Source organism: Bombina bombina, chromosome 4 (assembly GCF_027579735.1).
Source record: "Bombina bombina isolate aBomBom1 chromosome 4, aBomBom1.pri, whole genome shotgun sequence".
NCBI classification, from domain to species: domain Eukaryota; kingdom Metazoa; phylum Chordata; class Amphibia; order Anura; family Bombinatoridae; genus Bombina; species Bombina bombina.
This window is the reverse complement of record NC_069502.1, coordinates 871098111-871113774: the sequence shown is the minus strand read 5'-3', so window position 1 is coordinate 871113774 and position 15664 is coordinate 871098111. Positions and strand designations below refer to the sequence as shown.

The window sequence follows — 15664 nt, the reverse complement described above, 5'->3', positions numbered from 1 at the left end:
TACAGGTGAGTGTATGATTATGATGTGTCTGAAGGACTCAGGGTACGGATGAGTGTATGTGTGTGATGTGTCTGAGGGACGCAGGGTACAGGTGAGTGTACGTGTGCTATGTCTAAGGTAAGCAGGGTACAGGTGAGTGTACGTGTGTGATGTGGCTTAGGGATGCAGGGTACAGGTGAGTGTACGTGTGATGTGTTTGAGGGATGCAGGGTACAGGTGAGTGTACGTGTGTGATGTGTCTGAAGGACGCAGGGTACAGGTGAGTATATGTGTGTGATGTGTCTGAAGGACGCAGGGTATGGGTGACTGTATGTGTGTGATGTGTCTGAGGCATGCAGGGTACAGCTGAGTATGTATCTGATGTGTCTTAAGGATGCAGCTTACAGGTGAGTGTATGTGTGTGATGTGTCTGAAGGACGCAGGGTATGGGTAAGTGTACGTGTGTGATGTGTCTTAGGGACGCAGGGTACAGGATACAGGTTTCTAATATTACAATTTCCGTGTGCAGTGCTAAAAAAGCTAAAATTTTACCCTAGTTATATGATCTATGCAGGTGATGTTAAGACTGAAGTCACACTTGATGCTGAACAAACAAATGATCTGTATGTAAATACTCAACTTGAAGTTGTGAAGCAGGAAATCGGTGAAAATAATAGTACAGGTGAGTTGCACGTGTGTGATGTGTTAGAGGGATACAGATCACCTGCCTCAATTAACACATAGAGGTTTTATTAGGAGAGAGGGAGACTTTATAAAGACATTGTGGCCTATTTATGAAATGTCTGTCAGACCTGATCCGACAGTGCGGATCAAGTCCGACAGACATCGCTGAATGCGGAGAGCAATACGCTCTCCGTATTCAGCATTGCACCAGCAGCTCTTGTGAGCTGCTGGTGCAACGCCGCCCCCTGCAGACTCGCGGCCAATCGGCCGCCAGCAGGGGGTGTCAATCAACCCGATCGTACTCGATCGGGTTGAATTTCGTCGATTCCTGTCCGCCTCATCAGAGCAGGCGGACAGGGTTATGGAGCAGCGGTCTTTAGAAACACGGGCCCTCAAGCTCCGTACGGAGCTTGATATATAGGCCCCATCATCTCTTTCCAATAAAACACACAGATGAAAATGTCACTGTTATTTATTGATTGTGATACAATTTAGTCTAAATGCAGTGATTGCAATAGACTGAAAATGGCTGCAGCTTAGGGGTATGATTTGGCTCAGCAGTAATATTTTGTTTACTTTTGTTAAAAAAAATAAAAATATTTTTGTCTGAACTTTATTAAATCCCTTAATATATCTGACATCTTCTGTCATATCTCTGTGTTACATTCTCCCTTTACAAGCAACACGCTAACATAACTAAGCCTTTCTTTTTCTTTCTTTTTTTTAAAAATATAGTTTAGTAACCCTGTCATGTTTTATTAGATTCTGTTAAAGGGACATAAAACCCACCTTTCTTTTGCAAGATGTACCGAGTCCACGGTTTCATCCTTGTGGGATATTATCCTTCCTAACAGGAAGTGTCAAAGAGAGCACCACAGCAGAGCTGTCTATATAGCTCCCCCCTTAACTCCACCCCCCAGTCATTCTCTTTGCCGGCTCTAAGCAGGAAGGGTAAAGTGAAAGAGGTGATAAACTGTTAGTTTTATTTTATCTTCAAGCAAGAGTTTGTTATTTTAAAATGGTACCGGTGTGTACTATTTACTCTCAGGCAGGAGATAGATGAAGATTTCTGCCTAGAGGATGATGATCTTAGCATTTGTAACTAATGTCCACTGCTGTTCCCACAGAAGCTGAGGAGTACAGGAAACCTTCAGTGTGAGGAACGGTTTCTTGCTATACAGCAATGAGGTATGTTCAGTAATTTTTTCTGCAGAGACTGTGATAACTCAGAAAGGCTGACAGTATTCCCATGAGGGGAAGGGTAAGCAGTAATCCTGGTCTTAGAAGGATGAGGGATTTGCTATCTGAGGGAGAGATTTCAGATTCAGGAAAGATGTTCCCTCAGACAGATTCAGATATGACGGCATTTAAATTTAAGCTAGAACACCTCCGTTTATTGCTCAGGGAGGTTTTAGCGACTCTGGATGATTGTGACCCTATTGTAGTTCCAGAGAAATTGTGTAAAATGGACACATTTTTAGAAGTTCCTGTTTACACTGATGTTTTTCCGGTCCCTAAGAGGATTTCGGACATTGTTACTAAGGAGTGGGATAGACCAGGTATTCCGTTCGCTCCCCCTTCTGTTTTTAAGAAGATGTTTCCCATATCTGACACCATGCGCGACTCATGGCAGACGGTCCCTAAGGTGGCCTAAGGTGGAGGGAGCTATTTCTACTCTGGCTAAGCGGACAACTATACCTATCGAGGACAGTTGTGCTTTCAAAGATCCTATGGATAAAAAATTAGAGGGTCTCCTAATGAAAATTTTTGTTCATCAGGGTTTTCTTCTCCAGCCTATAGCGTGCATTATTCCTGTAACCACTGCAGCTTCCTTTTGGTTTGAGGCTCTGGAAGAGGCTCCTCAGGTGAAGACCCCACTAGATTATATTCTGGACAGAATTAGGGCTCTTAAGCTAGCTAATTCTTTCATTACAGACGCCGCTTTTCATCTAGCTAAGTTAGCGGCAAAGAATTCAGGTTTTGCCATTTTATCGCGTAGAGCATTATGTCTTAAGTCCTGGTCGGCTGATGTGTCATCAAAATCTAAGCTTTTGACCATCCCTTTCAAAGGTAAGACCCTATTCGGGCCTGAACTGAAGGAGATCATTTCAGACATCACTGGAGGGAAGGGTCATGCCCTCCCTCAGGATAAGTCAAATAAGATGAGGACCAAACAAATTAATTTTCGTTCCTTTCGAAACTTCAAGGGTGGTCCCGCTTCCTCTTCCCCTGCTGCAAAGCAAGAGGGGAACTTTGCTCAATCCAAGCCAGTCTGGAGACCTAACCAGGCTTGGAACAAGGGTAAACAGGCTAAGAAGCCTGCTGCTGCCACTAAGACAGCATGAAGGGGTAGCCCCCGATCCGGGACCGGATCTAGTATGGGGCGGACTCTCTCTCTTTGCTCAGGCCTGGGCAAGAGACGTTCAGAACTCCTGGGCCGTAGAAATTGTAACCCAGGGGTATCTTCTAGATTTCAAGGATTCTCCTCCAAGGGGGAGATTCCATCTTTCTCAATTGTCTGTAAACAAGACAAAAAGAGAGGCATTCTTACGCTGTGTAGAAGACCTTTTTACCATGGGAGTGATCTGCCCAGTTCCAAAAGCAGAACAGGGGCAAGGGTTCTACTCCAATCTGTTTGTGGTTCCCAAAAAAGAGGGAACCTTCAGACCAATTCTAAATCTCAAGATCCTAAACCAAATCCTAAAAGTTCCATCCTTCAAGATGGAGACCATTCGGACTATTGTACCAATGATCCAGGAGGGTCAATATATGACCACCGTGGACTTAAAGGATGCGTATCTACACATTCCTATCCACAAAGATCATCACCGGTTCCTCAGGTTTGCTTTTCTGGACAAGCATTACCAGTTTGTGGCTCTTCCCTTCGGGTTGGCCATGGCGCCAAGAGTCTTCACAAAGGTGCTAGGGTCCCTTCTGGCGGTCCTAAGGTTGCGGAGAATAGCAGTGGTGCCTTATCTAGACGACATCCTAATTCAAGCGTCGACTTTCCAACTAGCCAAGTCTCACACGGACTTAGTGTTGGCCTTTCTAAGATCTCATGGGTGGAAGGTGAACGTAAAAAAGACTTCTCTTTTCCCTCTCACAAGAGTTTCATTTCTAGGGACTCTGATAGACTCGGTGGACATGAAAATATTTCTGACGGAGGTCAGGAAATCAAAGTTTTTGACCACCTGCCGAGCTCTTCATTCCATTCCTCGGCCGTCAGTGGCTCCGAGGTAATCGGTTTAATGGTAGCGGCGATGGACGTAGTTCCATATGCTCGCTTACATCTCAGACCACTGCAACTATGCATGCTCAATCAGTGGAATGGGGATTATGCAAATTTATCTCCTCAGATAAATCTGGATCAAGAGACCAGAGACTCTCTTCTTTGGTGGTTGTCACAGGATCATCTGTCCAAGGGAATGTGTTTCCGCAGGCCAGCGTGGGTCATAGTGACGATGGACGCCAGCCTATTGGGCTGGGGTGCAGTTTGGAATTCCCTGAAAGCACAGGGTTTGTGGACTCAGGAGGAGGCCCTCCTACTGATAAATATTCTGGAATTAAGAGCGATATTCAATGCTCTTCAGGCGTGGCCTCAGCTGGCTTCGGCCGGATTCATCAGATTTCAGTCGGACAACATCACGACTGTAACTTATATCAATCATCGGGGGGAACAAGGAGTTCCTTATCGATGATAGAAGTTTCCAGGATAATCCGATGGGCAGAGACTCACTCTTGCCATCTATCAGCGATCCAGGGGTAGAGAACTGGGAGGCAGATTTTCTAAGTCGTCAGACTTTTCATCCAGGGGAGTGGGAGCTCCATCCGGAGGTGTTTGTTCAACTGGTTCAGCTATGGGGCACACCAGAATTGGATCTGATTGCGTCTCGTCAGAACGCCAAACTTCCTCATTACGGATTCAGGTCAAGGGATCCTCAGGCAGTACTGATAGATGCTCTAGCAGTACCCTGGTCGTTCAACCTGGCTTATGTGTTTCCACCTTTCCCTCTCCTTCCACGTCTGATTGCCAGAATCAAACAGGAGAGAGCTTCGGTGATTTTGATAGCGCCTGCGTGGCCACACAGGACTTGGTATGCAGACCTGGTGGACATGTCATCTCTGCCACTAAGACAGGACCTTCTGATTCAAGGTCCTTTCAAGCATCCAAATCTAATTTCTCTGCAACTGACTGCTTGGAGATTGAACGCTTGATTTTATCAAAGCGGGGTTTCTCTGAGTTGGTCATAGATACCTTAATTCAGGCTCGAAAGCCTGTCACCAGGAAAATCTATCTTAAGATATGGCATAAATATCTTTTTTGGTGCGAATCCAAAGGCTACTCATGGAGTAAGATCAGGATTCCTAGGATTTTGTCCTTTCTTCAAGAAGGATTGGAGAAAGGATTGTCAGCTAGTTCCTTAAAAGGACAGATATCTGCTTTGTCTATTCTATTGCACAAGCGTCTGGCAGATGTCCCAGACGTTCGGGCCTTTTGTCAGGCTTTAGTTAGAATCAAGCTTGTGTTTAAACCTGTTGCTCCGCCATGGAGTCTAAATTTAGTTCTTAAAGTTCTTCAGGGGATTCCGTTTGAACCCGTGCATTCCATAGATATTAAGCTTCTATCTTGGAAAGTTCTGTTTCTAGTTGCTATCTCTTCAGCTCGAAGAGTTTCTGAACTATCTGCATTACAATGTGACTTGCCTTATCTTGTTTTCCATGTTGATAAGGTGGTTTTGCGTACCAAACCTGGGTTCCTCCCTAAGGTTGTTACTAACAGGAATATCAATCAGGAGATTGTGGTTCCTTCTCTGTGTCCTAATCCTTCTTCTAAGAAGGAACGTTTATTGCACAACTTGGACGTGGTTCGTGCTTTGAAGTTCTATTTGCAGGCAACCAAAGATTTTCGTCAACCATCTTCTTTGTTTGTTGTCTATTCTGGAAAACGTAGGGGTCAAAAGACTACTGATAACTCTTTCCTTTTGGCTGAAAAGCATCATCCGTTTGGCTTACGAGACTGCTGGACAGCAGCCTCCTGAAAGAATTACTGCTCACTCTACTAGAGCGTTGGCTTCCACATGGGCTTTTAAAAATGATGCTTCTGTTGAACAGATTTGTAAATTTGATACTTTTGCTTCTTCGGAGGCTATTTTTGGGAGAAAGGTTTTGCAAGCAGTGGTGCCTTTCGTTTAGGCTCCTGTCTTGTCCCTCCCTTCATCCGTGTCCTAAAGCTTTGGTATTGGTATCCCACAAGTAAGGATGAAACCGTGGACTCGGTACATCTTACAAAAGAAAACAAAATTTATGCTTACCTGATAAATTTCTTTCTTTTGCGATGTCCCGAGTCCACGGCCCGCCCTGTCTATTCAAGACAGATAGTATTTTTTATTGAAAACTTCAGTCACCTCTGCACCTTATAATTCCTTCTTTTTCTTCCTTGGCCTTCGGTCGAATGACTGGGGGGTGGAGTTAAGGGGGGAGCTATATAGACGGCTCTGCTGTGGTGTTCTCTTTGCCACTTCCTGTTAGGAAGGATAATATCCCACAAGTAAGGATGAAACCGTTGACTCGGTACATCGCAAAAGAAAGAAATTTATCAGGTAAGCATAAATTTTGTTTTCTTTCTGATAGCAGCGAGAGTCCACAATTTCATTGAATTACTGAGAGGGTAGGGGAAGTGGGAGGGACACTTAATGCTTTGACTGGGTGTCTTTGCCTCCTCCTGGTAGCTAGGTGTTGAATTCCCATAGATAATTAATGAAATAGTGGACTCTCACTGCCAAGAAAGAAAATAATTTATCAGGTAAGCATAAATTCAGTTTCTTTCATGTAATTAGCAAGAGTCCATGAGCTAGTGACGTATGGGATATACATTCCTACCAGGAGGGGCAAAGTTTCCCAAACCTCAAAATGCCTATAAATACACCCCTCACCACACCCACAATTCAGTTTTACAAACTTTGCCTCCTATGGAGGTGGTGAAGTAAGTTTGTGCTAGATTCTACGTTGATATGCGCTCCGCAGCAAGTTGGAGCCCGGTTTTCCTCTCAGCGTGCAGTGAATGTCAGAGGGATGTGAGGAGAGTATTGCCTATTTGAATGCAGTGATCTCCTTCTACGGGGTCTATTTCATAGGTTCTCTGTTATCGGTCGTAGAGATTCATCTCTTACCTCCCTTTTCAGATCATCGATATACTCTTATTTATATACCATTACCTCTGCTGATTATCGTTTCAGTACTGGTTTGGCTTTCTACAAACATGTAGATGAGTGTCCTGGGGTAAGTAAATCTTATTTTCTGTGACACTCTAAGCTATGGTTGGGCACTTTGTTTATAAAGTTCTAAATATATGTATTCAAACATTTATTTACCTTGACTCAGAATGTTCAACATTCCTTATTTTTCAGACAGTCAGTTTCATATTTGGGATAATGCATTTGAATTAATCATTTTTTCTTACCTTCAAAAATTTGACTCTTTTTTCCCTGTGGGCTGTTAGGCTCGCGGGGGCTGAAAATGCTTCATTTTATTGCGTCATTCTTGGCGCAGACTTTTTTGGCGCAAAAAATCTTTTCCGTTTCCGGCGTCATACGTGTCGCCGGAAGTTGCGTCTTTTTTTTACGTTATTTTGCGCCAAAAATGTCGGCGTTCCGGATGTGGCGTCATTTTTGGCGCCAAAAGCATTTAGGCGCCAAATAATGTGGGCGTCTTATTTGGCGCTAAAAAAATATGGGCGTCATTTTTCATTGCTTCTGGTTGCTAGAAGCTTGTTCTTTGGCATTTTTTCCCATTCCTGAAACTGTCATTTAAGGAATTTGATCAATTTTGCTTTATATGTTGTTTTTTCTCTTACATATTGCAAGATGTCTCACGTTGCATCTGAGTCAGAAGATACTTCAGGAAAATCGCTGTCTAGTGCTGGATCTACCAAAGCTAAGTGTATCTGCTGTAAACTTTTGGTAGCTATTCCTCCGGCTGTTGTTTGTATTAATTGTCATGACAAACTTGTTAATGCAGATAATATTTCCTTTAGTAAAGTACCATTGCCTGTTGCAGTTCCTTCAACATCTAAGGTGCAGAATGTTCCTGATAACATAAGAGATTTTGTTTCTGAATCCATCAAGAAGGCTATGTCTGTTATTTCTCCTTCTAGTAAACATAAAAAATCTTTTAAAACTTCTCTCCCTACAGATGAATTTTTAAATGAACATCATCATTCTGATTCTGATGACTCTTCTGGTTCAGAGGATTCTGTCTCAGAGATTGATGCTGATAAATCTTCATATTTATTTAAAATGGAATTTATTAAATCTCCTGTGGTTATTCCAGAAGTTTTTCCTGTTCCTAATGCTATTTCTGAAGTAATTTCCAAAGAATGGGATAAATTGGGTAATTCATTTACTCCTTCTAAACGTTTTAAGCAATTATATCCTGTGCCGTCTGACAGATTAGAATTTTGGGACAAAATCCCTAGAGTTGATGGGGCTATTTCTACCCTTGCTAAACGTACTACTATTCCTACGTCAGATGGTACTTCGTTTAAGGATCCTTTAGATAGGAAAATTGAATCCTTTCTAAGAAAAGCTTATCTGTGTTCAGGTAATCTTCTTCTTAGACCTGCTATATCATTGGCTGATGTTGCTGCAGCTTCAACTTTTTGGTTGGAAACTTTAGCGCAACAAGTAACAGATCATTATTCTCATAATATTATTATTCTTCTTCAGCATGCTAATAATTTTATCTGTGATGCCATTTTTGATATTATTAGAGTTGATGTCAGGTTTATGTCTCTAGCTATTTTAGCTAGAAGAGCTTTATGGCTTAAGACTTGGAATGCTGATATGGCTTCTAAATCAACTCTACTTTCCATTTCTTTCCAGGGTAACAAATTATTTGGTTCTCAGTTGGATTCTATTATCTCAACTGTTACTGGTGGGAAAGGAACTTTTTTACCACAGGATAAAAAATCTAAGGGTAAAAACAGGGCTAATAATCGTTTTCGTTCCTTTCGTTTCAACAAAAAACAAAAGCCTGATCCTTCATCCTCAGGAGCAGTTTCAGTTTGGAAACCATCTCCAGTCTGGAATAAATCCAAGCCTGCTAGAAAGGCAAAGCCTGCTTCTAAGTCCACATGAAGGTGCGGCCCTCATTCCAGCTCAGCTGGTAGGGGGCAGGTTACGTTTTTTCAAAGAAATTTGGATCAATTCTGTTCACAATCTCTGGATTCAGAACATTGTTTCAGAAGGGTACAGAATTGGTTTCAAGATGAGACCTCCTGCAAAGAGATTTTTTCTTTCCCGTGTCCCAGTAAATCCAGTGAAAGCTCAAGCATTTCTGAATTGTGTTTCAGATCTAGAGTTGGCTGGAGTAATTATGCCAGTTCCAGTTCCGGAACAGGGGATGGGGTTTTATTCAAATCTCTTCATTGTACCAAAGAAGGAGAATTCCTTCAGACCAGTTCTGGATCTAAAAATATTGAATCGTTATGTAAGGATACCAACGTTCAAAATGGTAACTGTAAGGACTATCTTGCCTTTTGTTCAGCAAGGGCATTATATGTCCACAATAGATTTACAGGATGCATATCTGCATATTCCGATTCATCCAGATCATCAGTTCCTGAGATTCTCTTTTCTGGACAAGCATTACCAGTTTGTGGCTCTGCCGTTTGGCCTAGCTACAGCTCCAAGAATTTTTACAAAGGTTCTCGGTGCCCTTCTGTCTGTAATCAGAGAACAGGGTATTGTGGTATTTCCTTATTTGGACGATATCTTGGTACTTGCTCAGTCTTTACATTTAGCAGAATCTCATACGAATCGACTTGTGTTGTTTCTTCAAGATCATGGTTGGAGGATCAATTTACCAAAAAGTTCATTGATTCCTCAGACAAGGGTGACCTTTCTGGGTTTCCAGATAGATTCAGTGTCCATGACTCTGTCTTTAACAGACAAGAGACGTCTAAAATTGATTTCAGCTTGTCGAAACCTTCAGTCACAATCATTCCCTTCGGTAGCCTTATGCATGGAAATTCTAGGTCTTATGACTGCTGCATCGGACGCGATCCCCTTTGCTCGTTTTCACATGCGACCTCTTCAGCTCTGTATGCTGAATCAATGGTGCAAGGATTACACAAAGATATCTCAATTTATATCTTTAAAACCGATTGTACGACACTCTCTAACGTGGTGGACAGATCACCATCGTTTAATTCAGGGGGCTTCTTTTGTGCTTCCGACCTGAACTGTAATTTCAACAGATGCAAGTCTCACGGGTTGGGGAGCTGTGTGGGGATCTCTGACGGCACAAGGAGTTTGGGAATCTCAGGAGGTGAGATTACCGATCAATATTTTGGAACTCCGTGCAATTTTCAGAGCTCTTCAGTTTTGGCCTCTTCTGAAGAGAGAATCGTTCATTTGTTTTCAGACAGACAATGTCACAACTGTGGCATACATCAATCATCAAGGAGGGACTCACAGTCCTCTGGCTATGAAAGAAGTATCTCGAATTTTGGTTTGGGCGGAATCCAGCTCCTGTCTAATCTCTGCGGTTCATATCCCAGGTATAGACAATTGGGAAGCGGATTATCTCAGTCGCCAAACGTTGCATCCGGGCGAATGGTCTCTTCACCCAGAGGTATTTCTTCAGATTGTTCAAATGTGGGAACTTCCAGAAATAGATCTGATGGCGTCTCATCTAAACAAGAAACTTCCCAGGTATCTGTCCAGATCCCGGGATCCTCAGGCGGAGGCAGTGGATGCATTATCACTTCCTTGGAAGTATCATCCTGCCTATATCTTTCCGCCTCTAGTTCTTCTTCCAAGAGTAATCTCCAAGATTCTGAAGGAATGCTCGTTTGTTCTGCTGGTAGCTCTGGCATGGCCTCACAGGTTTTTGTATGCGGATCTGGTCCGGATGGCCTCTTGCCAACCGTGGACTCTTCCGTTAAGATCAGACCTTCTGTCGCAAGGTCCTTTTTTTCATCAGGATCTGAAATCCTTAAATTTAAAGGTATGGAGATTGAACGCTTGATTCTTGGTCAAAGAGGTTTCTCTGACTGTGATTAATACTATGTTTCAGGCGCGTAAATCTGTATCTAGAGAGATATATTATAGAGTCTGGAAGACTTATATTTCTTGGTGTCTTTCTCATCATTTTTCTTGGCATTCTTTTAGAATACCGAGAATTTTACAGTTTCTTCAGGATGGTTTAGATAAGGGTTTGTCCGCAAGTTCCTTGAAAGGTCAAATCTCTGCTCTTTCTGTTCTTTTTCACAGAAAGATTGCTATTCTTCCTGATATTCATTGTTTTGTACAAGCTTTGGTTCGTATAAAACCTGAGAAAAAGACAGATGCGCCACATGGCCCAATATTGTTTGATCCACAGAATTCAATTTTCAGAGCTATGTGCTATCAAACTCACAATTTTAAAAGCACTCCAATTAGTGCAGTGGGAGCAGTCTGGGATCTATAACAGTCACCCAGCAGACCGACCTCTTGGGGTGAAGATAGATGTTCTGTAGTGAAACACAAAGGGACACAAAGGTGCCTATATGGCCTAGTACAGTCTTATACAAGAAGCAGTAGTATGTGTGGTAAGATATATACTCACAAAAAGTGAAGCATCTCTATTGATGCTAATCAGACAGGATGGGGTCAATGTAGTCACCCAACAGACTGTATCAAGGCTTCCACAGGAGGCAGACAGCAGAGGTCCGATGGAAAATGTTTTGATCCAAATGAGACACAGTAGCAAGTGTTTGAGTTAAAAAGATATAAAACTTTACTGATATAAATTAAAATACAGCGACGCGTTTCTCAGTCACAGACTGGAACAGTCATATAACCAGGTCGCAAGACTAGATACCATTAGAGGAAAAAAGAAAAAAAAGAAAAAGGGATACACAATAAACAAACTGAAAACCAACTTGAGTAGTATAAGATGGCACTGCGGGAAATATAGGTATCAGGAGTCTCGCCACCCACAGTGTCCATTAGCAGAGTCTTTATAGTACATCAGCCTATGCCCTCCGTTGGTAAATGGAGGCTACAGATAGTGGGGCTGATCACTTCTCTTTTTCTCCAAATCCCCCTATACTGTCCAGACAGGGAGATGCCTTGATATGTGGCTTGTGGGGAGCACTCGTTGTTTGGCAGGATGTTCAGATGGAGTAAGGCACTTATGTAGTGCAGCGTTATGTGCTCCGCTGTGGGGGATCTCATCTCAGGACTCATGACGATCGGCCGCTTCACCATGAGGTCCCGTGAAACTATGACAGACTCAGAGCACTCGTCCAACCGTCCGTCCACAAGAGCGCAAGGAGTTCCCTGAGCACAGAGCACCGGAGCCTGCAGAAGATGTGCACTAAATGATGTGCGAGATCGGGAGTTAAAGACTTCGTCGGGGCAGAGCAGTGGTATGTCACTCCTATCCTCCACCGGCACAGGGCAAGCAAACACTTTAGAGGTCTTATGATCAGGAGGTTCAGGCTCAGGCTCTCCGCACCGGAGAAGGAGGATGTGGGATTGTAAGTCGCTAAATTGTAGATCCATAGTGCTCTCCAGAGCGGCAAGTGCAGCGATGAGGTCCGCCTCCATTATATTTCAAGATCGTAGGCAAGCTTGAGAGTGTCTCCCTCCCTTAATATTTCCTCCTGGTGTATAGGGTTTGAGGGGTAAATGAGGTATCCAATATGCGGTTATAGTCTAATAAGTCACTTGACCTGAGTTAGTTGTTGTAATCGGCGCACCTGGAGAGGGTGTTAGGAGTCCTGGGCCTAAAGGCCTCAATAGCCTGTACCAGAATATAAACATAATAAAAGTCTCAGAGCTTGATAGATCCGTGATCAGCAGGCACTCCTCTAGGTAGCTGATCGATATTTTACAGCAAGAGCTGTTTTGATTCTATAGGAGTTGAGGTTAGTAAAATCTCAGGCTAGAGACATCTGGTTTTGCGTCCTCTCCCGGTGCTGCCTGGACACGCCCCCAAGTTTGTATTTATTTTAACTAGGTAGAATAGTTACTAAATAGTTATTAACTATTTACCAACTACCTAGCTAAAATAAATACAAATTTACCTGTAAATAAAACCTAACCTGTCTTACACTAACACCTAACCTAACCCTACAATTAAATAAATTCCCTAAATTAAATACAATTAACTAAATTCAATACAATTAGCTAATTTACAAAAAAAACAAAAACAAAAAAACACTAAATTACAGAAATTAAAAAACAAATTACAAGAACTTTAAACTAATTACACCTAATCTAATAGCCCTATCAAAATAAAAAAAGCCCACCCAAAATAAAAAAAAAACCCTAGCCTAAACTAAACTACCAAAGCCCTTAAAAGGGCCTTTTGTGGGGCATTGCCCCAAAGAAATCAGCTCTTTAACCTGTAAAACAAATACAAACAACCCCCCCCAACAATAAAACCCACCACCCACACAACCAAACCTCCCAAATAAAACCCTAACTCAAAAACCTAAGCTCCCCATTGCCCTGAAAAGGGAATTTGGATGGGCATTTCCCTTAAAAGGGCATTTAGCTCTATTGCAGCCCAAACCCCTAATCTAAAAATAAAACCCACCCAATACACCATTAAAAAATACTAACCCTTGAAGATCCACTTACAGTTTTGAAGAGCCGACATCCATCCTCAACGAAGCCAGGAGAAGTCTTCATCCAAGTGACAAGATGTCCTCAACGAAGCCAGCAGAAGTGTTCCTCCAGACGGGCAGAAGTCTTCACCCAGACGGCATCTTCTATCTTCATCCTTCCGATGCGGAGCGGCTCCATCTTCAAGACATCCGGCGCGGAGCATCCTCTTCAATCGACTGCTTCTTCTACAATGAAGGTTCCTTTAAATTATGTCATCCAAGATGGCGTCCCTTAGATTCCGATTGGCCGATAGAATTCAGCCAATCGGAATTAAGGTTGAAAAAATCCTTTGTGCTGATGCAATCAGCCAATAGGATTGAACTCGCATTCTATTGGCTGTCTATGTGTTTGAACGTATATAGGTTATTAAAAGTCAATCTTTATTGGAGTGTGTGAATAATACACTAATTCCCAATACACATATAGTATGGTGCCCAACCACAGATTAAATTAGTATAGGGAAAAGGCAAAAGGGTTTAATGGAAAGAAAAAATCTAAGGTGAATGGTATTCAATGGTTTTTAATGAAAAAATGCAACTGTCATCCAAGATGGCGTCCCTTAGATTCCGATTGGCTGATAGAATTCAGCCAATCGGAATTAAGGTTGAAAAAATCCTATTTGCTGATGCAATCAGCCAATAGGATTGAACTCACATTCTATTGGCTGTCTATGTGTTTGAACGTATATAGGTTATTAAAAGTCAGTCTTTATTGGAGTGTGTGAATAATACACTAATGCCCAATACATATATAGTATGGTGCCCAACCACAGATTAAATTAGTATAGGGAAAAGGCAAAAGGGTTTAATGAAAAGAAAAAATCTAAGGTGAATGGTATTCAATGGTTTTTAATGAAAAAATGCAACTGTCAGAGTAAATCTGCTGTCCAGAGGTTCTCTGTATCCCTACTGTTAGCCTAATATTAACACTATATGCGCTCCCCTATTGTAATACTTAGGTGGTCAACTTTATAAATTCAGATTACAATCTCTAATGCTGCCTCCTTGGAGGTTACTTCAGTGTCTGCAACAATAAATATGGCCCTGGTAAGTAACATATCCACTGTAACCCGCTAAATTAGGTAGCATTTAGCAGCCTAGCAATACTTGGCTTCTATTAATGATTAAATATCTTGGTGATAGCTATCATGTAAGATTAAGCTAATAGCGGTTACCTAAAAAACACGGTTATGTGTCTTTAAATATTTCAGTTATTGCTGTGGCAGATGAATATTGTTGTAACTCTGAGCCACTATTAAGCTAATAATGGTTATCTGAATAACACTGTTATGTGGCTTTAAATATTTCAGTGAATACTATTGTAACTCTGAGTTACTAATGTTACAATGTTGCAGTATTATCGTTACTGTTTAACGTAAACATCACAGCTAACTGGCTGTTTAGATTGCACCTAAATATATTTCTTTCATGTAATTGGCAAGAGTCCATGAGCTAGTGACATATGGGATATACAATCCTACCAGGAGGGGCAAAGTTTCCCAAACCTCAAAATGCCTATAAATACACCCCTCACCACACCCACAATTCAGTTTTACAAACTTTGCCTCCTATGGAGGTGGTGAAGTAAGTTTGTGCTAAGATTTCTACGTTGATATGCGCTTCTCAGCATTGTTGAAGCCCGATTCCTCTCAGAGTACAGCGAATGTCAGAGGGACGTGAAGGGAGTATCACTTATTTGAATACGATGATTTCCCTAACGGGGGTCTATTTCATAAGTTCTCTGTTATCGGTCGTAGAGATTCATCTCCTACCTCCCTTTTCAGATCGACGATATACTCTCAATTTACCATTACCTCTACTAATAACTGTTTTAGTACTGGTTTGGCTATCTGCTATATGTGGATGGGTGTCTTTTGGTAAGTATGTTTTTTTTTACTTAAGACACCTCAGCTATGGTTTGGCACTTTATGCATTTATATAAAGTTCTAAATATATGTTTTGTACTTATATTTGCCATGAGTCAGGTTCATGTATTTCCTTCAGCAGACTGTCAGTTTCATATTTGGGGAATTTAAACATTTTAAGAAATTTATTTCTTACCTGGGGTTTAGTCTTTTTTTCAATTGACTACTTCTTGCTATTGCGGGTATTAGGCCCGCGGGTGCGTCAAATGCTAAACTTTATTGCGTCATTCTTGGCGCGAAAATATTTTTGCCGCGAAAAAATACGTTTATGACACAACTTCGTCATTTCCGGCGTCATACGTGGCGCCGAGACCTTTCACATGGCGGCGTCATTAGTGACGCAAGTGTGTCATTTCCGGTTTACGTTACGTTGTGCGTCATACTTGGCGCCAATTTTTTTTCATTATTTCAAAACCCC

The 15664-nt window shown here is 42.0% G+C and overlaps 1 protein-coding gene across 6 annotated transcripts in view; it reads left to right on the top strand.

Annotated features, from left to right (window-relative positions):
- Window positions 1-15664, top strand: part of LOC128657365 (gastrula zinc finger protein XlCGF26.1-like) — a 103722-nt gene that overhangs the window by 74901 nt on the left and 13157 nt on the right. For 5 of the 6 annotated variants that reach the window (XM_053711686.1, XM_053711684.1, XM_053711688.1 and 2 more), the window contains one exon: window positions 554-661. The exons of the other annotated variant lie outside the window; for it this stretch is intronic. In XM_053711686.1, coding sequence (XP_053567661.1) covers window positions 554-661 — 108 coding nt within the window. The remainder of the gene's footprint in view (window positions 1-553; window positions 662-15664) is intronic. 6 annotated transcript variants of the gene reach the window in all.